This window comes from Corvus cornix, chromosome 4 (genome assembly GCF_000738735.6).
Source record: "Corvus cornix cornix isolate S_Up_H32 chromosome 4, ASM73873v5, whole genome shotgun sequence".
In the NCBI taxonomy this organism is placed as follows: Eukaryota; Metazoa; Chordata; class Aves; order Passeriformes; family Corvidae; genus Corvus; species Corvus cornix.
In genome coordinates, this window is record NC_046334.1 from 32,613,995 (window position 1) to 32,640,817 (window position 26,823).

The 26,823-nt window shown below is 39.1% G+C and overlaps 1 protein-coding gene across 1 annotated transcript in view; it reads left to right on the plus strand.

Annotated features, from left to right (window-relative positions):
• The window catches only part of TSPAN5 (tetraspanin 5), an 85,131-nt gene that overhangs the window by 36,260 nt on the left and 22,048 nt on the right, over nt 1-26,823 (plus strand). The window contains exon 2 of the mRNA XM_010411654.4: nt 24,440-24,490. Coding sequence (XP_010409956.1) covers nt 24,440-24,490 — 51 coding nt within the window. The remainder of the gene's footprint in view (nt 1-24,439; nt 24,491-26,823) is intronic.

A 26,823-nucleotide genomic window follows, 5' to 3' on the forward strand; every position in this document is an offset into this window, starting at 1 on the left:
ACGGTTGCAAATTCTCATTGATGAATGTTGGAAGTAACCCGAGCCTTGCTAGAATAGTCCATGTGTATATGTGTGTATTTATATACACATCCGTATACATACAGGTTTTAAAATTGCTTTATATTACAGAAATTGCTTAACACTTCTTATTCTTGCATTTTTCATCAACCTGATTTGCTTTGTCCTTCAACCAGGCTATGTAATGTAATTTTCCTTTATAAATTGCCTTTTTCATTCAAATAAGGGTAAAATTGTGGTAATTCTGTTATAAATGCATCTGTAGCAGACATCTGCCATGTTTGCAAGTTAACTTTCATTATTTTCTGGTAATTTAAATGTGGTTTCTTTTGTAATGTAACTTTCCTAATTGTCATGCTTTAAACCCCAGCTGGCAACAAAGCCCCAAGAGCTGCTCAGTCAGTGCCCCTGTGTTGGGATGGGGGAGAGAATTGAAAGAGTAAAAGTGAGAAAACTTGAGAGTTGAGGTAAAGACAGGCTAACAGGTAAAGCAAAAGCTGTGTACACAAGCAAAACAGGGAATTAATTTGGCACTTCCCATGAGCAGGCAGGTGTTCAGCCTTTCCCTGGAAAGCAGGGCCTCCATCATGTGTAACAGATACTTGGAAAGGAAAATGTCATCACTGAATGTCCTCTCCTTCTTCCTTCTTCCCTCCCTCTTTATATACTGAACATGATGTCATTTGGTGTGGGATATCCCTTGGGTCAGTTGGGGTCAGCTGTCCCAGTTGTTTCCTCTCCTAACTCCATGTGCACCCCCAGCCTCCTTGCTGGTGGGGTGGGATGAAGAGTAGAAAATGCTTTGACTGTGCTCAGCAGGAATGAAAGTATCTCTGTGTTACCAGCACTGTTTCCAGCACAAATCCAAAATATAGTCCGTATTACCTACTGTGAAGACAATTAACTCTATCCCAGCCAAAACCAGCATGTTGATGGAAATGGGGACTGCTTCCAAAAGAAAGGGGTTAGGGGATAAAACAGTGAAATGCAAATGAAGTTTATTGCTAATATTGGTCTTTCTCATGTGGTCCTTAAAAACAACTATATTCTCTTCATCGTTTGGGGGGAATGGCTAAAGAGAGTTAGAGTTTGATGTTGATATTACGGTGATGAATGTGACAGTTGCCAGCATTTTGCCATAGAGTATTCTCTCAGTTTTCTCCAATTGGTGCAGCTTCTTTGCCTCTTTTTAGCAGTAGGAGTCTGATCTTAAAAAAGATTTTGCAAGGCAAACTGCACTAATATTTTATCTATTCTAGAAGATGGTACTGTGTGGAAGGTACAAGGTTCATGAGAAAAAGCTTATAAGCAGCAGTTTGTTGGTATGTGATTTACACCCATGAAAATCCATTTAACTATTTTAGGCCTTTTGTGCCCATGATTCTAAAGTGGATGTATTGTCTGTCACAGTTGGAGGACAGAGGCACTTACATCCTCAGGAAGATGCTAGTTTGGAGGAGCGAATTAGCTCCCTTTCCATCCTGGGGATAAAGAAAGGTAGGATTGTCAGATTTCTCCAAGTGATCGTTTGCAGCATGTCTGAAGTCTTTTATAGTGACCTATAATATATGACTTTAAACAATAACACTGAGAGTATTGAGGTGTAAAGAATTATTATCCTTAGTGTATACTGCCAAATCTGGAGGTCTACATTAGTCTCTTCAGTTTGCAATTTTTTATTTCACTCACTAAACCTATCAATACATTCAACTTGTACTAGAAGAAAAAGCTTTCAGCTCAAAAGCAAAGGCATGGGAGATGGGGTGAGACATGGCAAAATAATTACAATGATAGCTTGTAAGTTAGTCTGTACCAGCTTTAGTTACACCTTATTTTTACAAGTTTTTCTTGGTTTTGTGGTATTTGCCTTTCTGGAAATTTTAACACCACCTTGTAACCTGTTACTTGAATCTCAGAAAGATGAAAAAAAGATTTTGAAGACAAATCAGCTTCTCTTATTGATACTTAACAACAGAAAACTGCTAATAATTTGATTTGATTGAGGTCTTTAAGGAAAGCTTATTGAGAGGGTGAGAACAAATCATCCCAGTGTGCAGAGTACCAAGAATGTCAGAAGAAGGGATGTTGAGCTAAGCAAGGAGTTTTAATGAACTCTAATGTAAAACAAGAGCATAGAAGAAATACAAGCAAAGACAGGCAGAGGGTGTGTGCAAACATCCTTTGGGCACCAGGGATGCCACCCAGCAGGCCAAAGCCTGGTTGCAGCTCCAACTAGCTTGAGGCATTAAAAATTGCTAAGTAGGGCCTCTACAAGTATACCAGTAGCAAAAGAAAGTTCTTTGAAAACACAGGTGTGTTGTTGAATAGGGAGACAGCTTAATACAGGGAAGGCTCCAAGTACCCAATGTTTTTGTCTCAGGAAAGCAATAGAGTGGGGACTTACCAGAGAAGCTGATGTGTTCTACTGTCGTCCTATTGGAGCTTTAGTTGATATCTCACCTGACTCATCTTTGATTAAATATCAACCTATTGCTGTTTCTGTTGTGAACACAGAGTACAGGTTGTTCCTTTTTCCTTATGCAGTGGTTAGAGTCTCTTACCAGTTTGCTGTCCTTTGTGTTGTAAATAAAGATTCTAAGCCTGTTGGGTTTTTTTTTTAGGCCAACAGTTACTTCTTTGCTTTCTTAGATACTCTAAGCAATCCATGTCTTTGTAAAAGTTAGGTGCCTAAAACTAGATGTAACTCCCAGCTAATCTCTATAGGGACTAAATAGAACATAAGGATTACTGTCTGTATTTTGCAGGATATATGGCTTCAGTTTTAAGCTCCTGTGTGGAGTAGGGTTTTTGTCTAGTGGCTTTTTATTGTTGACTCAACTTAGAATTTACATTAGGTCTTTAAAGCACTTACTATTTTTGATCTTTAATTTTTTAATCATGGCCAGTCAATAAGAAAGTAGTGTGTGACTGGATTTGCCAGAGATGCACATAGTTATTGTGGCTGAAATTACAGCAGTGCTTTAGTGTTGCCGTTGGAGTGAGGAAAAGGATGGGAAGTGGGGGATTGTCCTGAGAAATTGACATGCTATATATGTATATGTAGCTGGGACTTTGAAGTCTGGGCAGAATTTACTTGCACTGAGAGTCTTAACAAGCATCAGCCATTTGAATAATCCTGTGTTAGATCCTTTTCTGTGAGGAGCTGCCACACGCTGTTCTCTGCATTGCACTTCTGCACTTGGCTGCGTCAGCTTTTGAGGAGCTCCTTGTATGTTGCCTCTGCTGAATGGATGATTTCATTCTGTCTAGATCTCCAGGCTCTGTTAAAATAAACATGAGGTCTCATTCTGACTGCTATAGGAAGGCCTATTAAATGTGCTGTTTTCTTTTATTCTGCTGTTAAAAAAAAATTGAATGATACAGGACAGGCACCTGGAAATTACTTGTCATGTCCTTCCATTTTGGCAGGGAGATACTGGTAATTATTTGCTTACTTAGCTTATTCTCCCCATTCTCACTGTTGTGTCCTAGTAGATTCACTAAGACTACTTACCCAGACATGATAATAAGAGCCTCTTAATTCAAATTCCTTCAAAATGCTCACGACTAGTTAGTCTTGTTGGAGGTAATGGGGCCCAGAACAGGCACCAGAGAACTTGTGGGTGGATATTGCTGTTAAAATAAGGTTTTTACTTTGTATGTTGACATTAATCAAAATAATTTCAACAGCACAATGCACAGCTGCAGTGTCAGTGTCCCCTGGGAAACCTTTTTGATCTAAAGGTAGTGGGTGTCATTAAGAGCACTTAAAGTGCACAAGGGGAAGTACAGTCTTGTGGCATGAAATAATAATAGTCTTCCCAACATAGAATCACAGAATGGTTTGTGTTGGAAGGGATCTTAAAGATCAGCTAGTTCCACCCCCACTGCCATGGGCAGGGACACCATCTGTCCGGTTTTATTCTGTAAAGAATACAGAGACAATATCCAGCCTCTTTTTTTTTTGGTAGTTGTTTGTCCTTGTCTGAATGGAGGAAGAAAACCTTCCATTCATTATTTGATTTGCTTCAGAGCCATTTTTAGTATTGGAAAATGGTAAATATCTGAGTTAAGGTTACTCAGTTGCTTTTTTAAGTGGAGCTGGACTTGGCAGAGGTTTGCCTTGATACATGGCGAATGTGACAAAGCTAGTCATCAGGAGCCTGTGTTTTCATTCTGTAAACTGTGAAGCAGCAACAGCAGCTTAAAATCCTTTTCCCACTGATTCCTAAAAGTGTTTTAGAGGATGCTCTCGTGAGACCCCACCTGGAGTACCGCACCCAGCTCTGGGGTCCTCAGCACAGGAAGGACATAGAGCTGTTGGAGCGAGTGGATCAGAGGAATGGAACTCCTGTGCAGACAGGCTGAGAGCTGGGGCTGCTCAGCCTGGAGAAGGGGCAGCTCTGGGGAGACTTCACAGCACCTTCCAGTACCTGAAGGGGGCCTATGGGAAAGCTGGGGACAAACGTTTTAGGAAGTCCTGTTGTGATAGAACAAGGGTTAACATTTTCGAACTGAAGAGGGTTGATTTGAATTAGATATGAGGAAGAAGTTTATTGCAAGAGCATGGTAAAACACTGGAACTGGTTCTGTGATTTAAGGAGATGATACCTTGTGAAGCTTTCAAGCTTTTAAAAATACCATGTTATTTCATGTCTCTGATAACGCTGTTGTGGTTTAACCTCAGCCGCCAACTGAGCGCTGCACAGCTACTCACTCGCTTTGACTACTCTGCCAATTCTGATGTTAAGTTTACTTTGTCTTGTCATTGTTGACAGTCTGTGGGAAGAAATAAAAGTATTTGAATGAGCAGAGTCAACATTTTGGATGAAAACATGAATCTCCTAGAAATCCTATTTGTAAGTGTAACTTACTTTTTTCTTATTAAATCAACCAAAAAACCCTATCCCAACAACAAAAAAAAAACAACCAAAAGCAACCCAGCCTTTAACATAAAGAATCCAAGAACAGTCTTATTTGAAATTATCCTTTAAACACCTTTGGGACTGCACAGCAAGTATTCAGTCGAAATTACATGAAATTAGTAGTAGTAGTCACTTAAAGTTGATAATTCATATGGAAAACTCTAGATAAATCTGTTTTGCAGTCTTCATTGCTAATAACACTGTCAGGGAATATTGAAGAATGAACGTTTTCTCACTGAACAGTTAACTTATGTTTCAGCGCATGGGACGGTTATCATGTGGGTTTTGGGTTTTTTTTGTTTCTCTGGAGGAGCTGATTAAAGCTGGTTGTTGCCTAAAGGCATGTTGGAACAAGTTTCTGTTCTTGTTTCTTAGCGTTTCTGTTTGTTTTTAAAATAATCTAATGCAATCTGCAGTGCAAATGAGATGGAAGAAATCTGCTGTCCCAAAACAAGGATTTTGTTCCAAGCCTCATTTCATGGGGGAGTTTCTCCTCTTCTGGGAATTGGGTGGACAGGCAAAACAGATGAGGAATTTTGGAACAGACAAAATAGCAGGTAGCTAGTACTGCCCACAGACAGAAATGTTATCACGGTTTTGGGGTTTCCTTTTCTTTTGTTTTCATGGTGTTGTTTTTACCTTTTCATTGACTTGCCTGGATTCCATCTGTGATCTTGGCCACTACAGCTTGGTGTTTCCTGAATTGTGTTTGTGATGTCCAAGAGTGGCAAAAAATATCACAAGGGGCAGGTTTCAATCTGGTCAGCACTTCAGATTATTCTGGCAAGGGCAAGGACATGCAGCTTGTAGCAAACAAGCTTAGTGCCCTTGCTCTCTTAGGATCCTCTGTGGCATTATTAGACTTTAATTATGTTGATCCCAAATGCACTTTAATTAGGACAGGCAAGGAGAAAATTAACTAGACAGCACAAGTCACATGAACCCCATCTATCCTGCTTTTTATGTTCTTTGCTTTATTTTTCTTTTCTTCCTTCTTTGACTCTCAGGCTTTTATTGGAAAAAAGAAAGTGTTTGGCTTTGTCACACAAGGTAATTGCATCTTTTAAAGTATAGCTTCCTGCTGTGACTAAAAGGTACCAAAACAGCCTTTAATGTCCTGGTGCTGATGAAAGTTTGTCAGGTGTGAATGGTTGATAAAGCTGCTCTTAGATTTCTTTTCTACTGGTGTTTAGGACAGGCCACTAGAAAAGATGGGTCTCTGCATTTCTCTTGTGTCTCCTCTGGGATTTTACTAGATGTTTTTATCAAATGTCAATAGACCCATTCATTTGCACCTACATTTATCTCTCTTTTCCCTCCCTTCCCTTTCTTTAGACTTCTTAAAATCTGTCAAATAGCAGATTTGTAACCCACTGTAATAGTATACGGCCAAAGCCAGTGAGTGTTAGCAGTATTGCTAAAATGAAGCCTTTGCTAAATGCTTTTTCACAGGCTGTGTTCTTTCTTGTATGTTCAGCACATTGAAGTGGAACTGAACCAGCAATAATCTGTCATGAACCCCCAAATTCAGTCTTGTTTAATTGAACAATAAGAAACCAATGTTTCATCAACACTTTACCCTTCCTGAGTCTGAGAAACTACTAGGTTTTCTGCTTATACAACAGGGATAGCATTGTACTCAACCCTCAGCTTTGAGACAGGCCTTGTTGTGAAGAATTCAGTCGATTTGCTCAAGACAAAAGATGATAGGGAGAACTGAGGCACAGAAGGGACGTGACCTGTCTAGGGTCTTGCTGCAGGTCAGTGGCAAAACCATGGTGAGAACTCAGGTGCTGTAGCTGCTGTCTCATTGCTGGGTCAGCCCCCGCTCACTGTGGGCGGCCACTTCCCTGGCACTCCTGATAATCAACTTGTAGCATGTGTACTGAAGGTCAAGCTGCTCATTAACTCTCTGGTGGTGGTGCTGTCATGTGTTCTTTCAGTTCATTGTCTAATGCATAGCTTCAGGTCTCTCACTCTTGTTTCTAAACTTCTTAATTAATTCCAAGACTAGTTTGGAATGAGAAAACGTTAATTTGTAGAAGTATCTTACACCAGATTATAATAAGCAGGTCATTAAGCTGTCATGGTCTATTGTGTCTGTGGGACTTGAGAGACCTTTAATCAGCAGATTATTGACACTACATGGCAAACAGTCTGGTGTATAAATAAAAGTTTATGACCTTAGGAATTGCTAATAAAAGGTCCCCATTCAGGTTACTACTGCTAAAAATGAAGAAAGGTCTAGATATGTTTTTGAAGTTGTTTTTATTGTAAGGTTAGTGAAAGGTAAAGAGAGTAGTGCCTTTTACTTCAGGCCCGAGGCTTTTTATCAGCAACTGTAATGTTGCACTGCTGCTAATGTTCAATTTTGCTAAGCATGCAACAGTTTCCATATGTTCTGTTGTAATCCTCTTTTTGGTGATTTTGTCTTCCAAAGTTATTTCAAGTTCCTTTGACGTAATAAGGATTTAAACAACATGTGAGTAGATTTCAGCATTTGTTTGTTTTATGGTAGTAAACACTCATGCTCTTTTTATTTACAGTATAAGTGCTGTACAGAAGTTGCAGTTTAACTCCATGTGTGTTTGCATGTGTAAAACTGGTTAGCTCTCACTTTGTAATGTGTTGGATGGTCTTGAAAAGAAACAGTATCTTTCTCTGTACATCGAGACAAAATGCATTTTGCTTGTCAGCCCTCTCCCAATTAAAGGTGTGAGAGCATCTAAACTGTAGAAATTTCAGAGCCCTTCTCTAAAAACAGCTGTGTCATCCCTCGTGCCCCAAGCTCAGTAGTGCTCTGGCACCAAGGTAGGTTATGATAAGCACACCAGAGCTGGAAAGAGCTCCTGGGTTCTATGTGAAGTGCCATAGCTTTGGTGCAGAGTGCCAGTATAGATGGCCACAGTTACATTAGCTCCCCTGGAACTTCCACTGCAATCTCTTGTCCTTATACAGTTGACATCTTCTGTGTTTCATACCACAGTGAAAATTAAAACTAACGTTTGAGAACAACAGTTCTCAAAAAGAAGCTGTAGCCTTAGTCCTGGGTGTTTGTAACTGACCATAGAAAGTGAATAAACCCAACAGAACTGACCATGCTCCTTTGTGTTAAATAAATTCTCTTACTGAAGATTTACATAAGAAATCAATGAGAGATGAAAGTTCATTTTTCTCATATTGTTTAGACTTGCTGCAATTCTACTGCCTGTGTTACTCTTATTTTGAAGGGAGATGTGTTTACAGTTAATTGGCCTAATCCCCAGTTAGCCAAATTTGGTAGACAGATCAGATTTTAGTAATGAAAAGGATTACAAATTAAAACAAATAGATAAAACTTTTGGATACTACATGAAGCATTCTAAATGTTAAATTAAACATGGAAATACAAAAAAAGCCTTGCTTTTAATTCTTCGTTCAGCCAAACATGTCAATTAGATGCTGTACTCTTTGTCTTAGTGGTTTTGTCTTTCATATAAGTTTTATCAGAATCTTAACTGAAAATTTGTAAAAAGGCTTGTCAGAGTTACCAGTTTCAGTGATAGAATAAAAACAATGATATATAATGGAATATATATTAAATATTAGGTGTTAGACTTCTCAGGAGAAGTACTACGCTTTTTAAGTGTTTTTCTATGACTTCTAGAATACAGTAAAAGTGCTGATTGCCCTAACTCGTGGTTAGTTTCTTTTTTCCTTATCTCTGCTGTAATGGCGTCAATCTCAATCTATTGCTCCCAATCACTCTTTGTGGAAAATCTGTGGGGTTAAAAAAATGTACTATACAATTTCACTGAAGTGTGTCCTGTCTTTTGTAATTTGATGTAAGAATATACGATATTCACTCAGTAATAATTCAGTGGAGAATTACCCTTGCTAATTGAATAAACACTTCTTGATCCTTCTTATTGTGCAAGTGGCAGCTTTGCTTTTGTGAAATGGAATTGAACAATTGATAGGAAAGGTCAATGGAAATGTGTTTATCTGTGCTGGAGGACACACAACTTGTTCAAAGAGGCCTCACTGAAAAGTAGATCAGATGTCTTGTGTAAAAACTGCTGACTTTGAGTTCATACACGTGCTTCTAGCAAAGCTCTTGCTCTTGTGTAAATGGAGAGGTGATGGGGACATGAGGTTGTTTCTGTATAAACATTTTTTGGCAGCTCTTTTGCAGTAGAAGAATACAGGTGATGACAACTCTTGGGGTGAAAGAAATTTTACTTCCACAGGGAGTTTTTTTTCCTGTGCAAAATCAGTATTAAGAAGTATTAAAAATAGGTGTCTGTCTGCAATTGGACTGATAAAAATGATAGTTTGGTTAGAAGGTGTTCCTCAGTGCCTTTTCCTGAAGGTGTAACAAGGATAGATGAGGGACTACTGGTTAGACTATAACACCTTTGATGACATGTCAATGTTACTGGATTGTTATCTTTTTACAGTGAATCAAAGAAGTTGCTAAGGTGCACATTCAGGTTAAAAAATCTAAAGTGAAAATTTTCATGTAAGGATACATTATTTAAAAGAAATACTTCTAAATCATGAGGTGGACTGTGCTGCATTGATTACTTACTCAGACTACTAAAGTGCGCCATCTCGGAAAATGAAGCACAGCCAAGATACTGCTTTGGGGCTGGCAGATGTCATGCAGGACTCGGGGCAGATCATTGAGCACAGCTCACCTCCTCAGCTTTTACAAACAGATTTCTTTATTAAACTTTCAGTTTTGTTTTGCAGGTTATGGCAGGGTGTTAATTCTCATTACGAAATGAGGAATTTGCTAATGAAGATTTACCTGGATGCTTACCATGCAGCTCACCGTACTGTGCATTGTATGTGCTAAGAATAGCAGGAGTTTTGCTGTAATACCAAGGGGACTTCTTCACACGGGCAATTTTCAGTATCATTAAGCACAGGAATAAAAATCTCAATTTGTAAGATTAACTGCAGAACAATTATTAGAAAGGATTCAGAGCTTCACACTCTAAAGAAAAGAAAGGAAAAATGGGACGGGTAGAAGAATCTGAGATCCAGGGAGTATTTTTGCTAGTGTCTGATCATATTTTGTCTTTTAAAGCCATAAAAATATTCTGGTCAATATGAAAAAATTTATTCCTATAAAAATATCAAAGTTCTGATTTTGCGTTTACTAATATCTCTCATTACCTTAGAAGACCGTGCATCGCAGAGGAGAACTTCTGTCCAAAGTTCAAAATGCTTGTGGCCAGTATACCTGTATGTGTATTTTGGGTGATTTTATCAGCTCTATTACTGCCTTCCCTGTGTGTACCTGGAGTACTGGGGTAGCTGGATTACTCGGAAAGCCCTCAGTGGCAGGATTTGGAAGAGTGAATTAAGTAGAAAGTATATGTGAGAGCTTAAGCTGAGCTCTTAATTGCACTGCTTCTGTCAGTGGAGATTGACCCACGGAGTAGTTGTCTCCTTACTTTGGTGCAAACTTTGAGTCTTCTCAGTCCTGGTTTATGGGAAGGCTGCATGGAAATATAAGGAAGTAGCCAAAAAAGATACTGTTGTTTGTTCCAGTGCATAGGACTCAGTATCAGCAAACTTAGGGTCTTGGGTTTTGCTCCCAGTTATTGCTGATTCATGTGGCAGAAATAGGAAGGATGTGTTTGTGGTACATTGATCAGTGAGATTTGTTGAGAAAGAAAATGATGTATTTAATAAGCATGTATGAATATCTTAGGACTCAAATGGGATAAAATTATTTCATATTAACTGGGAGCCAAGAATTGAGGGAATCCTTCAATTGATGAAAAGAAGGGAATCTGTATTCATGGTACATCTTTGTTTTTTTTTTTTTTCCTCCAGGGAATCTGTGATCTATAAAATGCCTTAAATTTTGCAAGGGGATAACCATTTAAAAAAATAAACTGTGAGAGGATACAAAAATACAGGTAGCTATTCTCAGATGAAGAGGTAAAACAATTTCATTTATAACACTGATTACATGCAGTTTTAAGGAGCAGATCATCTGGTAAAGCTGGTGGACACTCATTAAATTTTTTCTTTCTAAAATAAAAATGTATTTTAAGAGGAGATGGAGCAGGTGGCTTCAAAGACAGTGGTAGTATTTTTAGCCTTCTGATTCTGTGATGTAAATTAATGGCAATAGAATTAAGGAGAGTTTACTGGTTTCCCATTATGCTTTTTTTGGTCCACTTCTCAGTTTTAACGACAAGTACAGTAATAAATTTCTTCTCTTAAGTCGGGTACTGTGGATATTAGCAATTATTACGGAGAGAATTTTCAAAAGTTTCTAGTAGTTCTTGGCTACTGTTAAAGTCAAAAGGGACTTTTGTCTGTGACAATGTGACAATTTAGAGGGAATTGTGCCACAATTTGAATGTTTGTATATCCTGATTTTTGTGCATCTTTTGCCTGGAGAACTAAAAATGCGTAATTTTTCCCAAACATTAAAAAAAAAAAAATTAGTTGTATTTCATGCCTTTAGATAGATAATAGATGCAGTGTTCTATGGGGACAGACAGTCAGCTCAGCCAGCAGCCAAATCTAATCTCTCTTAGTCACTGGAATGCTGCAGAGTGTGGGCTTTCTCCTTCTGCTGATTCTTTCTCAGCTTCAGCCTCCACACAGCCTCATGGCTGATCAGAAGCTCTTTGTGCAGAAATGTGATTATGTTGGTTGAGAGTGCAGGGGCTTGTACATGTTACAAATTTGGGCTTGTAAGTTCCTGTAGCACAGCCTCAGACATCCGTATGTTGTAGGAATTGTGTAGGAGAGGCAGGAGTAGGAGCACCAAGCATGTCGGTGGTAGACCACACTGATAATGTAGAAAAGTATGGATGGATTTGTTGTCCTGCATTGTTACATAAAAATCGTATATATTGATTGTAATGGCAGGGCAGCAACTCTATTCCTTGATTTGGGACATACCATTTCAACTTGTACATGGTTTCTCCTTCTGCTCCGCCCAAGGCAAGAGCTGGTAGTGCTAGTTACTGGATTAAGTGAAGGAGAGACAAAAAAGCAATCAGTGGTGTCTCTGTCTTCACATGCTCTGTTCCCCTTGCTCTCTCTTTTTATGCCCCGAGGGTGCCTGCTGTAGAGTCTAATTGCTTGATTTGGTGAATCGAGAGAGAGAGAGGATGTGACACGCCACCCTGCACTTGTTTGTGCTCTGCCCATTTGGCAGTGACAGAAACCAAGCAGAGGTCATAGAGGTCATGTGAGGGCAGCCAGAAGAGCGCGGCTGTGCCGGGAACACAGTTCCACTACACTGGGCTCCTTTCATGCCTTCTGTGTGAATAGGGGTCAGGGCTGTACCAATGTCATGGAATTAAGTGGTGATACTATGCAGACACATCTAAATGGAGCCCCACTCCACGCTGGAAAAAAGGTGGTGTGCTTTCAGGGTGAGTGGGAAGGGCTGACCATGGATGGTTCAATGAGTGACTTTGGAGCAAAGCAATTGTAGGCCTGATCCTAGAAAGCCCCCTTACCTGCTGTTTGTGTGACACAAGCCTGATGATTTACCAGGGAAATCAGAAGTTTAGCAGTCGCTAAAGGAGGAGCTGTTGAAGGATGTGTTCCCTAATTAAAAAAACCTATCACTCTGAAGAGTTAGGGGGCATAATCTTGCATGCTTCTGTTTGTGTGTTTGCATTTAAGTCTACACTCTCTGGGCTGCCTTGTCTCCCTAGCATTGGTTAGGTTGAATTGTAGTTAATGAAAGTGCAGTTTTATGCCAACATGCCCAGCCACTTATGAAGTGTTAGGGTCCACGTACAAAAATCCTGAGAACCCAGTTTCATTGGCGAGTGTTGATGGGGTGCAGTGGGCTCCTATGGGAGTTGTAATCCATATGCTGTAAGTCCTGCGGTTGGGCACTGCCAGTCATACAATATCACACTTGAAAGAAGAGCCCACAATCATTTAGAGCAGGCTACAGGTAATGTACTGGTGGCGCTGGCCATTTTAGGTCGTTGCAGGGATAATGGAAGTGAGGGAAACCTACAGAAAACAGTTACATTCTTTCTGAGAATATTGTATTAAATGTCAAGTATTTTCTCTTTCTGTATTCTATCAACTTGCTAGCTCACAGATTGATGCACACAATTTCAAGGCTGTCTTCTGTTGTGCTTCCAGTGAATAAATCTTCAGCTTATAGCAGATACTTTCTTAGTCTTTAAGTATATGACACTGTGTTTGGATTGTTAAATTTCATTCCATCTGTATGTCCCGTATGTTCAGCCCTCCTACTGTTCCAGTTTGTTTGTGGTCACCTTTCTTCACTATGTGAAGGAAAGGACATGAGTACCAGGGAAGAATTCTTGCTGATAGCTCCACAGCTGTGGTAACAGCTGGTATGGTTGTATGTTGTTGGAGACCTCTTCTCTTACTCTGTCTCTGGGTAGCCCAGTGCAGGTTTAATTGCAGTGTTTGTGCAGCAGGGGGGGACCAGATTTAAAGGTCTCTGTCTCCTGATGTTTCGGCTCAAATAAAGAAATACCTGAAAGTATGAAAATACAATTAAAGGAAAATAATTCATGCTCTAAAAGTTTTCTAATGTCCTTGTAGTGGATGAACAACAGCACAGGTTAATGGGGAAATTTCCTAGACTGAAGTGTTTCAAAATGGAAGAGAAGGCAAGCAGAGCATTCTGGACTTCCCTGGGCATGTTTGTCAATATACAAATAGTTTCAGTTGCTTCAAAGAGGTTCAGTAAATGGAATTATTGAAAAACCGGAAAAATGTGTTTGATATTTCTTTTCCTCGCTCAGTTAAATTTTATTTTGTTCTGTTTACATTTACTTCTCGAATTTAGAATTGGCTTCCAAATGTACTTGCTCTTAAACAAAAGCAGGGCTGAAAAGCAGGAGAAGCTATCTTAAGAGCGGTTTCCTTTCCAAACACTTCTCTGGGAAAACATGCCTTTCAAGTTGAATCCTTTCCTGTTGCTTGTGTGTTTGTCACAGTTAGTGGCTGAGAAGTGAAACCCTGACACTATTAACCTTGGGTAAAACTTAACCATTGCTTTTTAGATAAGAGAAAAAAATCAAATAAGCTGTTTTTCTATGCAGTGTTGTGCTTGCACTTTTGTATTGCAAAATGTTTATTTTCTCTTCTAGCGTGGATTGAAATTGCAGTGTAGGCAGAGAGGTGTCAAAATTGACTTAGCAGTTCGATGCTGTGCGTGTTCTCCTTTATGCTCAAGTTTTTACCCTTGCTCTACCAGGGTACCCTCTTGACATTGGTGTTTTTAGCAGGAATTAATTGTTTAGTTAGCAGCTGAGCTATGCCTTATTTGCTCTATAAATGCGTAGTTAGAATTATCTCTTATCTAATATATAGGATTATCTGTAGTGTGGAATTGTACTTTTTTAGAACATGAAGCCTTATAAGCAAAGTTGAGGAAATGTCCTGGCTGGTGCTTTTGCCCTTGTTTCTCTCTCAGGTTTATTAGAACATGCATTTCTTGATCTCTTTCTATCCTTGACTGTGATACTGGTGCTGAGAAATCTTCTCTCGGGGTGGTCAGGACGCTTTCTAAGCCCCTCAGTCTGACAGAGGTCTGCTTGCCCTAACACATTGCTATTGTGTAATGTGCCCAAAGCATCACTATTACAAGAAGATTTTGTGGGATTCTTAAAGGTAGAGTTCTAGAAAACTGTGTTACCTTCCAGTTGATCAAGCCAAGTGTAGTGGGTTTTGCCTGGAAGGCAGGAGTTGAGAATCTGTGGATTGCAGATGTCCCTTTTGAGATTCTGTGCAGGGTGACTGTTTCATGGGAAACAGCTAAAGTTTTTAAATGTGTTTTACTGCTGGCACTCAATAGTAAAAAAAAAATGCTTTCTTTTATTTGCTTTTATAACAGTGTCCAGCTGGGCACGGAAACTTATCCAGTATTCATATTTTTATGATTAAATGACTGCTTTGTGCTGCTTATATACCTGGTGCCTTGAAACCCTTCTGGGGCTGAGCAGAAAGAAAGAAATATTTCCTATCTAATGAGGAGTAGCAGTTCCTGGACGAAGTTGAAGTGATGGGTGAGTCTGTGAAGTCAAATCAAATCCAGTCCTCTGTGCACAATTGTTGGGGATTTTTTTTTGGTGGTATTTATTGTTGGGGTGTTGTTTTGAAAGAGTGGTAGGAGAAGACTGACTGACTGCAAGAGCACAGCTATGCAGCACAAGGGTCTTAGTCACTTGCTTTTTATAGTTTTTCGCTTAGCGAGCCATCTGCATGTACTACGATTACATTTCCAGATCCCTCAAAGACATTTTCTAGTCCTTGTTTTACTGCTAGGTGTCGGTGGAGGAATCAGCTATTAGTGTTTGTGCAAAGCAGAGAAGGTTTGTTCAACCAATAAGTAAGCTGGCAGAGTAATCACGAACTCCAGTTTATGGAAATAATGTAGTTCGAAGTGGCAATAAAATTGGCTTTTGATTGCAAATGACTATTTTATGTGATGTAGATGATACTGCTCATAGTGTTGGCTAAGCTGAAATTACATGAGAAGAGTAGGCTCTGTCATAGTGAACTGGAAATCTTCCAGTGTAGCTCTGTTTCTTCAATGCATTTATTCTTAAAGCAAGTTTAACCTTCAAATTAAATTGCAGTGGTAGCGTTGTATTTGTATCTTCAGCACAAGTCCAGCAAAGGTATCGGCAGCAAAACCACCCCAGGCTGCTGTGTCACGTTAAACAATTGTGATCTGAAGGGGCATCTTAACAGAAGTGAAGAGGATTTTGTCTACTTGTTTAGTCAAGCCCCTGACACCTCATGTGAGAATGACAAATAATAGAGGTACTTTCAGTGCTGTCTGCAAGCCAGGCAAAGGGTCAGCAGTCTGTTTCATTTAGACAAGCAGCTGTTTTATAGCTGCTTTTTTTTTTTTTTTTTTCCTCCCCCCTACTGCCAAACTCTGGAACTTTTGCCTAGGAACAAAACCCTCAGGTAAACAGCACTGTGACCTTTTGTTGCCTCTGGTTTGCTCCATGTCGCTTGTGTTTGAAAAGCAATTCAAATCACAGTTTTGTTAACTTTGCCCCTGTGAAGTTTGCTATTGCAGAAAGGACAAATTGATGTCAATTCCTGCATATTTTACTTTTATTGGAAATTAGAAAGATACCTTGTAGTATAAATATAGATAATAAAGTATGGGTTAATGTTGACATAAGTAAAAATATAGCTTAATTTGGTGAATAGTCTTCTTTAATCTATGTGCAGTAACCTCTAGAATGAGTAAGAAGCAACACACTGCAAGACAAAATGCAGGGCTGAATTACCTTATTCCTGAAAAAGAATTTTTCAAAGCTCTGGTCAACAGACCTCTGGTGCCTCTGGAAGTTGCACTCAGAGATCTGTAGAACCATTCCTAATACATAATCTGAATTTTTTAGTTCTGGGCAGTTAGTGTAACACACAGGAAATGTTGACATTGACTAAAAATACTACTCTGTTCAGAGACATTTCCCTCTCTTACAATGACTACAAAGTGCAGAGTGATGAAGGATTTTGGTCAGTATTTATGCAACGTCTTGCAATTTGGCTTTGTGCGTCTGGATTGCTGATAGTAATTGTGCATGGGTATTAGAAAATAATTTTCATACCTGCCTATTTAGCATTTGGCTTTATTTTTTTCCCCTACATCTCTCTGAAAAACCAAGTTATGTGCAGGTGCGACTTTTGAGGTTCTGCTTTTGTTTGTGTTGACAAAGTACTGCTGGCCTCTGTACGTCTTGGCTGCACCTTCATAAAGTGAAGTGTTGCTAGGCTGGCAACTCTTGATAAATCTACCACAGCTCTTCTGGTGTCTGCTTCTCTCCTGCATCCACCCACAGTCAGTGTTGTAGCTGGTAGAAGTTGATTTATTTCATGTATTAACATATGCCATAGATATGTACATTTGTCATTATAGAATTTATAGCTCTGAGGCAGATTTGATCGGGGAGAAGTGTGACAAGCTACACAATCACATCGTATCAGGCTCAGGATTTTGGACACCTGAACTTGGCTTCTGGCATGTTATTAAATTGCATTGACTCACTTCCTACCTTTTCAAGCTATGATTTCTTCATATGTGTGGTACCAATTTCTTTGGAAATGGTTTTGAACATCTTACTGTGGGGGACCCTAGAAAGAGAACCAGGAATGAGGATTTGGTGGAGGAAAGAGGCAATAAAGCTATTGAGGAATTTGCTAGGAAAGTTCTGTGTGCACTTGCATGTTGAGGGTGTATTCACCATTTGCTTGATGCTCACTCTTTCCTGTGCTGGTTGGTTTTTTTCTTTTTTTAAGGAGAAGGAGAGCAAGGTTAAATTGTTTGGCTCAGGTTTGTCTGTAAAGCTGGTGGTTTTCACTTGCCGCTCTGTCCAGACTGCTTCAGTCTTCTCATTCCTCTTTGATCCTCTGCAAAGCGAAGAGAATGGATCTCTGAGATTTGAATCTCCTATGAAATCTCTGAGAACAAATATCCTATGAAACAGCCTGGGGTGTGGCGGCTTGTGTAGCTAGGAAAGAAGATTTTGGGGCTCCCTCTCTGTAGGGTCCAAGCACAGGTAGGAGCTGAGACTGCTTTCCCAAAAGGAAATGGTGAGCATTCCTGCTGCATTGACAAGCCAACCTGTTTGTGTTTCCGGGCTCTGCGCTCTTCATGTTCTCAGGCGTTCAATGAATTGTGTAGGCAATGTAATTGCCACTTTGTTACTAGGGGAAAAGACTGGCTCAGATTGTTTCTGTTTGCTGTATCAAATGCCTGAATTAGATGTTACAACTTTGCTGCTTGCAGCTGAAATAAGTGAGCAGTTGTGTATCAGTTTCCTAATGAGACTGTAATGTATTCTCTGCTTTTTTGTGGGTGTGGTGTTTTAGTCAAAATTTTAGTGGAATTGCGGCATCAGAAAAACAACATGAAGACTCACGGTGGATATGCACTTAGATAGTCTGAAGCTCAGGTAGAGGGGTTTGGGATGAGTAAGATTGGCACAGCAGCAGGAAGAAGACAGTCAGAAGAGGTCTAGCTGCCCTCGGGGGCCAGAATCTGCTAACCCTGGGCAGCAAAACAGACCTGGAAAATGACCCGTTTGCAGTTCTGCTTCCAGACCTTTTTCATTCACCCTGGCTCAAAGCAAAACATGCTTTCTTTGCGTTAAACCTTATACCTTTTCTTGATTTGCATGCCAGAATGAGAAGACTTTTACGTCTTTGCATTGTCAAACTGCCTAAGAGAAATGATGAGTGTACTGATAGAGGAGGTCAGATTCAGATTTAGGGTTTTTTTCCCTATTGTCTTAGTTTTATTTTACACTTTTCTACTGCAAATGTTTATATTTTAAGCCCATCCTGTTTATATATGCTGCTACAGCACCACTTACATAAATTTTGGAGGGTTTTGCAAATAGAAACTGACTTCAGTCATGGGCGCTGCAGTGGAGAGATAGAGGTAGAGATGGGATGGTACTGATGAGAACAAGGCCGGATAGGAAAAGCAGAAGGACATGTAGCACTTACTGTAGTTCAGAAATGAAGGCAGGGAAGAGATCCTTGGAGAGGTGTGTACAGCAGAATTTCTCAGTCTTTCTTCAAAGTCTTTTGGGCTCAAGGAGAGTACAGAAAGAGTGTGGTAAAACAAATTCCAGTAGAGGGTAAAAGGAAGAGAAAGGATGGGATCTATGTGAGATGAGTGTACCAAAGTAACAGTGAATGGAGATGTCTTGTTACTTCAACTCTGTAGGCTTTTAAAATGTTTGTGTGGTAGTGTATTTACCTTAATGGTCTTTGATTTTTGTATGGGGAAAAAAGGTACTGGTTTTAGGAAATGAGCTAGATTTCATGGACATAAAAATGTTAAACTCCCAAAAGCTTTTATTGAAGAATTTTACAAAGTAACTGATATGTTTAAGTTTTTTGTGCTTTAAAATAAATCTCTCCAAATAAACTACTTTCTTTAGACATCAGGACCTGAGTTTGAAGAGTCTCAGCGTGCATTTGAAAAGAGTTAAATTTATTTTGTCTAGGCTTGTGGGGGAGTTGTTCAAAAGTTGGAGCAGGGGAAATAGGGCATTATTCATTCTCCTTCTTCTGTTTTCCAGAATATCAATTTCTATGGACAAGAGGAGAGGGACTTCAGTCTTGAGGGACTTTTGCTCCAAGCTGATTGGTAGTGCATACAATTGCACCACCAGAAAGTAGTAAAATAAATACATAGAGCAACAGTAACAGAAAGCAGATGTCTTGCTTTTGCAATTAAAGAACTGGAAGAGACAATAAGAAATTGATGGCAATTGACTCTGTATTTGGAGGGAGTATATCTTGCTTAGTTGTCAGACAATACGGAAAACCCCATACTGGTGAAAACAAAATATACATTAATTGCCATAGTGTCTTGCTCTGAAAATTTGGGTCATGTGTGCTTAATTTTTCATTATAAAACATCATGCAAAAGATCCTGCAAGATGGAGCAGGAAGCTTTTCTCATTGTGTTCTCAGGTCTGTTTTTCTACTTTGGATAATTCTATAAAAATCAGTCAAGTCTCTGATTTAGCTGAGAAAAATGTGTGGAAACTGGGATGATTTTTTTTTTTTTTATTCCACATGTGGGGTTTTTTATCGAAAGGGAAAAGATTTAACCAAGACAGTTATCTGTGAAATATAGTTTAATGTTTTTTAGAGGTTGCACATAAAATGGAAATAGGTTTTTACATCTTGTATTCTATGTCTGAATGTTGCCATGAACTAAAATGGTAATTAGTCACCTACACAGCATCTTCATCAGCATCTTCATTCACTCACTGTAGTACATGGAGTTTTGTTGCTGCTAATCTCAAGGCAAGCAAGAAATGGGCTTTAGGAGAAAGCGTTCTTTGTAAGCATTAGCATAGATGTGTAAATGTATAGGTATGCTTTGAGCAGTTTGCCTCTCCTTTCATCAGCACACTTTTCTTAGCCACTTGAAAATGAAATGCTTTAACAATTTGTGTTGAGAATGGAAAAGTCATTGAAACTGGGGCATATGGAAAAAGAAATAAGAGCAGAGTTCTGGTACTTTCCTTGCATGTGATACTGGTCCAGGTGAAAGCAATAGAGTTGAGAGGATGTCCTATCTGTTCTGCTTTAAAGAACGCTTAGTGACATATTTTAAGCAGAGTACACATCAGTGTAGGCATGAAGGAGAGAAGAAAACCGTGTGAAACTTCATTTTGATTTCTGGTTTGGTGTTCTTTCTCTGTCAGAGCTACTTAAAAACAAGCAACAAAACCAACAACTAAATCCTTTTTTGACACAGAAACTGACACAGACATTAAACTCCTTTTTTTGCCCTGGCTTAAATAGCAAAAGGACTGATTTGGCATAAAATACTTTAAAGAAAGCAATGAGTATCACAGCTAAAATAACTTTGAGTGAGTCTGAGCACAGACTGCTGCAGAGGAAGTTCTTTGGGAAAAATTGTCCATTTGGGGTTTTGGAGTTCAGTTAGGAACTTGTTAGCGCTGCTTTATATATGTACAAAGCTCAGGAGTCGTGTGTTTTCCTGACTGTATTTCGAGATGTGAAATGCTATACTTGATGATGTCCTGATCACCGCTGTGCTGTCGGTAAAATACTGTACCTTGTGTTCTGTGCTGTGCTGCTTGAGTCACACAGCAGGAAGTCTTGTTCAGTGAATAACTTACTGTGTACTGGTGTAGAAGAAACACCAAAGTGCCCGTAGGAGTCCTGATAGTCTCCTTACTAACACTATGCAAAAAGTCCTTGTGGCACCTCAAAGGAAGGGCAGGTGGGAGTTTTTCACACTGCCAAAATACAGGAGTCACCCCTCCTCCCCTCCCAAACAAACCAAAGAAGCTCTAGCAAGAAAACTCTGGTTCTGAACTCTGACAGTTTTGGCAGGCTTCAGCTGGTGCATTTGTGTCTTTAATGTAACCACACTTGAACGTATACTGGTTTATGCATGTGGCACATTAACCTGCCTTTTACTGCTTGGCCTGCTGCTGTCATCCCCTTTGGTCAAAAACTGGTGCCAAGTTTTTTAAAAATTTCAGCTAAGATAAAAAATTTAGTATGTGAAGTAATCACTGGTCACTCTATGATTAAGCGCCTCCCAAAGGTTTTCTAGCCTTTTTGTTAGTGTTTGCCCGAGTAGCCTTTGAATGCAATGCTGTGCTGTGTGATGCTGCATCCCTACCAACAAAGAACCATTTTCCTCCCTTCAGGCAAGATTGAGAATAAAATATGTGCAGCTTGAAACACTGATCAATTCACTTCGGAGAACTGCATGTGAATTTTACAAGCAGGGTAACAGTACAAGTACTGTCACACCTACTTTTAAATGCATTTAATCTTTGTAGAAGAAGATTATGCAAACATTTGGGTTTTGTTTGTGAATAGAAAACTTACTGCTGAGAAAGCACTACTATGCAAGTTTTTTTTATAAGGCTAATGCTCTAGAGAAATGTTTTAATATTCTCCTGCAAATTATTGTATTAAAAAGGAAAGGAAAAAAAGGAAATCAAGATTTTGCATGCTCTGCAGCAGTGACCATTTATAATTAGGCCATATGGTCTTACTTGGATGTCTGTGGAGAATTGAGACTTTTTCTCTGTAAAGTGTTTTGTTGATAATGAGGTAAACTTCCACCTTTTTATTGCTTATCGGAATTGCTTCCAAATACTTTCAGGCTGTGCAGGAGTTTTTTTCATAATTGTCAAGAAAATCCAAAGTTAATCCTGGTGACAGGTGTAAGTCTTCTCATGAATGTCTGTTTTCTGCCAGTGGGGATTACTGAGACCATTCCTGTGTGCTTTATCCTCATAGCAGGCTGTGTTTGTGCAAAGATGGGCCTTTCCTAGGGCATGACTAGGGGCTATGGTCAGTGGTCTGTGTTCCTCTGTATTTTGTCTCAAGTAGAGCAAGTAAAGTTTCTCCGAGGCAAGAGGCATTTAAACAACAAAGCATGCATGCAGCCAGCAATCTTTTCCTGATTGTAATCTCCCAGTGAGCAACAGTGTAAAAACTTTGTGAGCCAGAAGCTGCATCAGAATCACATTTCAATAGCTATGGGCTGTCTGTTAATTATCTAATTCTTTTTTTTCTGAATGCCATTAAGCTTTTGATTTCCACAGTGATAGAATTCATGATTCCATTCTGAATCTTTTTCTCCTAATGGATCTTGCTCGTTGTTCCTCATCTGCTCTTCTTCATCTGCTCAAAAAAGCATTTCTGGTTTAGGATATGGAGAGAACTGAGCAGCATGTAATTCTTTTATTGTCTTGAAAACTCTTGAGAACTGAGTTTTCTGTCTTTTCTTGACAGAACCTAGGCATCCTTTTTTTTTAGGTGCTTCAGTTTAGCACAGTACAGTCTGATCACCCAGTCTGTAAACAGGGATGAGCTTGGCCTGGCTTGAGACCTGTAGTTTATGCACTGATCAAATACACTTCCATTCTAGTTTTCTGTGCTTGTGCTGTTCAAAACCTTATTAACCTGTTCACAAAACGTAGTGTCTTGTGCCCCTTTGTGAATAACACTATGCCACTTCCAAATGCAACTTACGGATTTTTATAATATATGGCTTTTGCCCCCCCTCACTCCTGTTCCTTCAAACAATGGTGCCTTTGGCTGTGTAAGAAAGAAGGAAAGGAGCCTATTACTGCAAAAAAGAGCTGCATTTGTCTGAGAGAGAATTGGAAACTTGAACAGCTTTATCTCAAGTTTCAAATAATCACTGCAGTCAGGAAGATTACACACAATTTTTTGGCAAGCTTTATAACCATTAAAAAAAGCAGTCTTGATACAGGTAAGATGACCTTTTTTTGGCTTTTTTGTGGTATATCACAAGAGGCTGTACTGACTTTCTCAAATCCATGTCTTGTACTTTATGAATAATTAAGGCTGTTGAAATAAGACTTTCTTGACGAGCAGCCCTGCTTTCCATCTAGGAAAAATTTCCATCTATTTTTTGTTAAAATGCAGCCAAGCCTGCAACAGTTTCCTTTGAAGAATGCTGACTTGTAGTATTGTTTAAATTTACAGTCATGACTTCTGAAGTCGCAAAGGAAAAGTTTCATTCCCAGCATGGCCCTTTGGGTAGCTGGCACAGCACACTTGGAGGAGAAAGTTACAGAAATGCAAGGGGTGTTTGGGAACTTCAAGGCATTGTAATGAGCATATTCTGCTTGATAATGTGTTATGCTTTACAGATATCCTTGTAATACAAAGCTAAAATTGCCCCTTCAAAAAAAGTGCATGTAAGGAAGAAGGAGTCTTTCTTTGAAACTGTGGAAATCACTTCTGGGAAAGGTTTTAAAGTTTATATTCCTGCCTCCTCCCACTTTTCAACAGAAAAACGCTTTTGTCCTGTTTGCAAAAGAGAAACCATTAGGATACTTAACTGTTTACTCAGATCTTAAAGAGAAAGGGTATTTATGTGCCAAAATAACTCTGTACACGGCAGTGTGGAGAAATGACAAAGAAAACCAGAGTTTTATGTTTGAGCAACATTCTATTACGTGCCCTGAAACTACAGTGAAAATAGTTTTCTTTTTAGTTGGCACTTGTAAAATCAAATATGCAAGTTGGACAGATGAACATTTAGAGATGTGCTCAGACATCTACTAACTGTATTTTAAACATTTTACGTGATTGATACTGTATCATGCCAAATATGCAATAATGTTGGGAGATGGAGTGCTCGTTCTGCCTGTTTTGCTTGTTTCACTGATCATTGGTGTAGCTTTTGTGTGGAATCGCTGTAGATTTGGACAGAAATGATGCCCTTTAAATTATTCAGTGGAATGGGGAACTCAGGGATATAATAAAATCAAAGATGGTGTTCCTTTTTCTATCATGGGGGAAAGACTACCTCTTGATTTGGTGCTGTCGAATCCTTTGGAGGAGAAGGGGAATGTAACTTCCTTTATGAAACAGTCAGTATCAGAAAAGTTATAAAATGTTGGCTCCAGGGCTTTTAAAAATTCTTAGTCTGTCAGACCAGTATTATTTTTATTATTTTTTTCCCCTCAAACATCATAGGTTATTTTATGTGAACAACATTGCTAAGACTGATAATAAACATGTATTTAGGACTTTTAAAATCACCTTCTCACTGGGAGAGCTCTGCAAGGACAATTGCTTTGTACAGGCAGTGGTGATGCAATAGTAAAATAGCAAACAAAAGTGTTGCTTGACTGTGGAGTTTGCTTTGAGTCCTACAAACTCAGAAAGAACCTTACTTGCCCCGTACTGATAAAGTGACACATATTGCACTTACTGTTCCCATGTGGAACATCCCTGAGTTGTGCAAGTTTTAAATTCTTTAACTTAAAATAGTTGAATTATAAAATAAAGTAGATACATATTGTAAAACTCTCACGGAGTGCCCCTCAGTCATGGTAAAAGTATTATCCGACAGAGATGATGAGTCAATATGTATCTTAAAAAAAAACAAAAAACAAACCCAGACAAAAACCACCACAAATTTCTAATTCCGGCTCTTTTTTTTCATTTTCCTTTAGTTCCTTGGCATAGCATTTCTTGGGATTGGATTGTGGGCATGGAATGAAAAGGTAAGTTGAATATAGCACCAAACTTAGTTTTTCCTCTTTATCTCTCTTTTTCTGATGGAATATTGAAACAGTAATATGCTGCATATTTTGTGTTCGCACACAGTTTCTAGTGAAACAAAATCAATCGTCTGTGTCAAATAAAACCTTAGCTTGGGTCACCCAGAGGAACATTGTTGACATCTTTCCCAAGAATACCTTGGTAAGGAATGGTGGCCGACACTTGCCCATAAAATAACCATTCCAATCCTGCACATGCAAACTGCAGCTCAGATACCAGAACACTCTGCTGAGGCAGTATGTGCAGTGTGTCCCCAGGAATGGAGGGGGAGCCTAAATGTCTTAGGCAGCTTCCTGAAAAGCACCTTACTGGGCTTTGCCTTAACGTAGCATGTTAATTGCTGTTCCTTTTAAAAAAACAAAACCAAAAAACTGAAAGCCAAGATGAAGTCTGTAAACCAATGCAAACTGGAGGCAGATTAACTTGTTTTTTCTTGTGCAAATGAAACTGGCCACTAAAACACCCTCTGTTGCAAGACTCTAAAATCAGCTTTGAAATGGGAAGTAGGTGTGTGCGGGGTGAGCGGGCAGGGAAGGAGAAAGCATTTCTGAACCAGAGTCTGATTTTTAGTTTGCTTGCTGCAGAAGTTGGGAAGAAGATAAAATATCAAGGCATAATATACAAAACAAGTCCGTATGTCTTGGGTTACTGGATGAAGACTTTGGCTTGCTAAAAGACAACAGCTAAAATTAAAGCCAGAATTTCTTTTTCTTCTTTGTTTAAAAGATTGAAAATAATAAAACCTGGCTGTTAACAATGGTGCTGTGTTGTTCAGTTACATAATAGGTTTTTCTTCTTTTAATGGAAAACAGAGTAAGTTATAAATTGATCTTCACTAAGGCATAATAACTGGTGCTTGCAGCAGAACAAATAACATATTTGCAAGATCTGGAATTCTGCCTCCGAAAAATTCAGGACAAATTTTGAGTTGTTAACTTATATTCTATTTGCTCTGTGTGTGTGCCTTGGATGTAGATCATTACAAACAGTAATGGGATATTAATTAACGCACACTGTATACACCTATATAGATGTATATGTATATTTACATACCATATGATATTGATGTTGGATAGCTCAAATAGGCTTAGAAAGAGGTACTGTGACTTTTTTTTATTCAGCAAAGATGTAAAAACGTTTTATTTACTACTCTGAACATACTCTCAGAGCTTGTACCTATGTCTAAGCCCTTGAGGACTGGGTTGTTTGGGAGTGGCTTTACAGAAGAGATTTGAACATTTTTGTATCATTATGGTCGGTAACACAAATGATTCCTGTTTAGAGTGAATGAGCAGGTAAAGGGAAAACAACTGTAGTGTTTAAAGTCTAAAGTATGCCAGTCTTAACAGCTAGAAGGTGTTCTGGTGGAATCCTGGTTCATTAGGGTTTATATAATTTCTGTATGGGAAAGCATGTACCCTTTCCTAGGGCAAATGCATTCAATTCGTAATTGCTAATAGCCAGAAGCCAAAGCTTGGGTTTTTATGTGACGTGTGGGCATCTGTTATCAAGTCATCTTAAACCATTTTTAATCAGATTCTGTAAGTGGGAGAAAATGCCATGTTGTTTTAAGACAAGCAAATAAAACCATCATAGTTTAATATGCATTAACTCAGGCTCCATATGAAGTAGGTTTTTTAGAATTTTGTTTTTTAAATTAACAAGTAAAATAAAATACTGTTTATTGGTTTAAAACGTGGGTTTTTCCTTGAAAAATGAGTGTTTCCCAGCTTCTTTAACTATTGTATTCTGCAGTGCTTAGTCTGGAGTGTTTCAGTTCATGGTTGTAACAATCAAAATGCTATATAGGTATAGCTGAACAGCAGAGCTCTTGAGCACAGACAGATTTGAGTTTTGTAGAAGAACTATGGAAAAATTGACTAGTGTCAAACCAATTTGAGTCCTTTATTTCACTCAGCTCTTTAGAGGACAGGCAGTGGCCAAAAGCTGCAGGATCAAGTTCCAGGTACTCATAGGCCCAGTGTTATTTAGTGGGGGGTAGATCAGTTAGATCCCATACAGAGTTGTTCTTACTGCTGTTGAAGAGTTGAAGATGAAAGCCAGGTAGGTGAAGTCCAGGGCTTGAGAGATCTGTAAGACAACTGAAAAGCACTTCTGTAGCTAGGCTGCTACTTGCCTAAGGCTGGGATGGATATCCCTTAGGCATTATGGGCTGTTGTGATGGTACACTGTAAGACAACAAAGCATCTTGTCAGAGAAGGACCTGGGGGTCCTGGTGTACACAAAGTCAAACCATGAGCCAGCACTGTGTCCT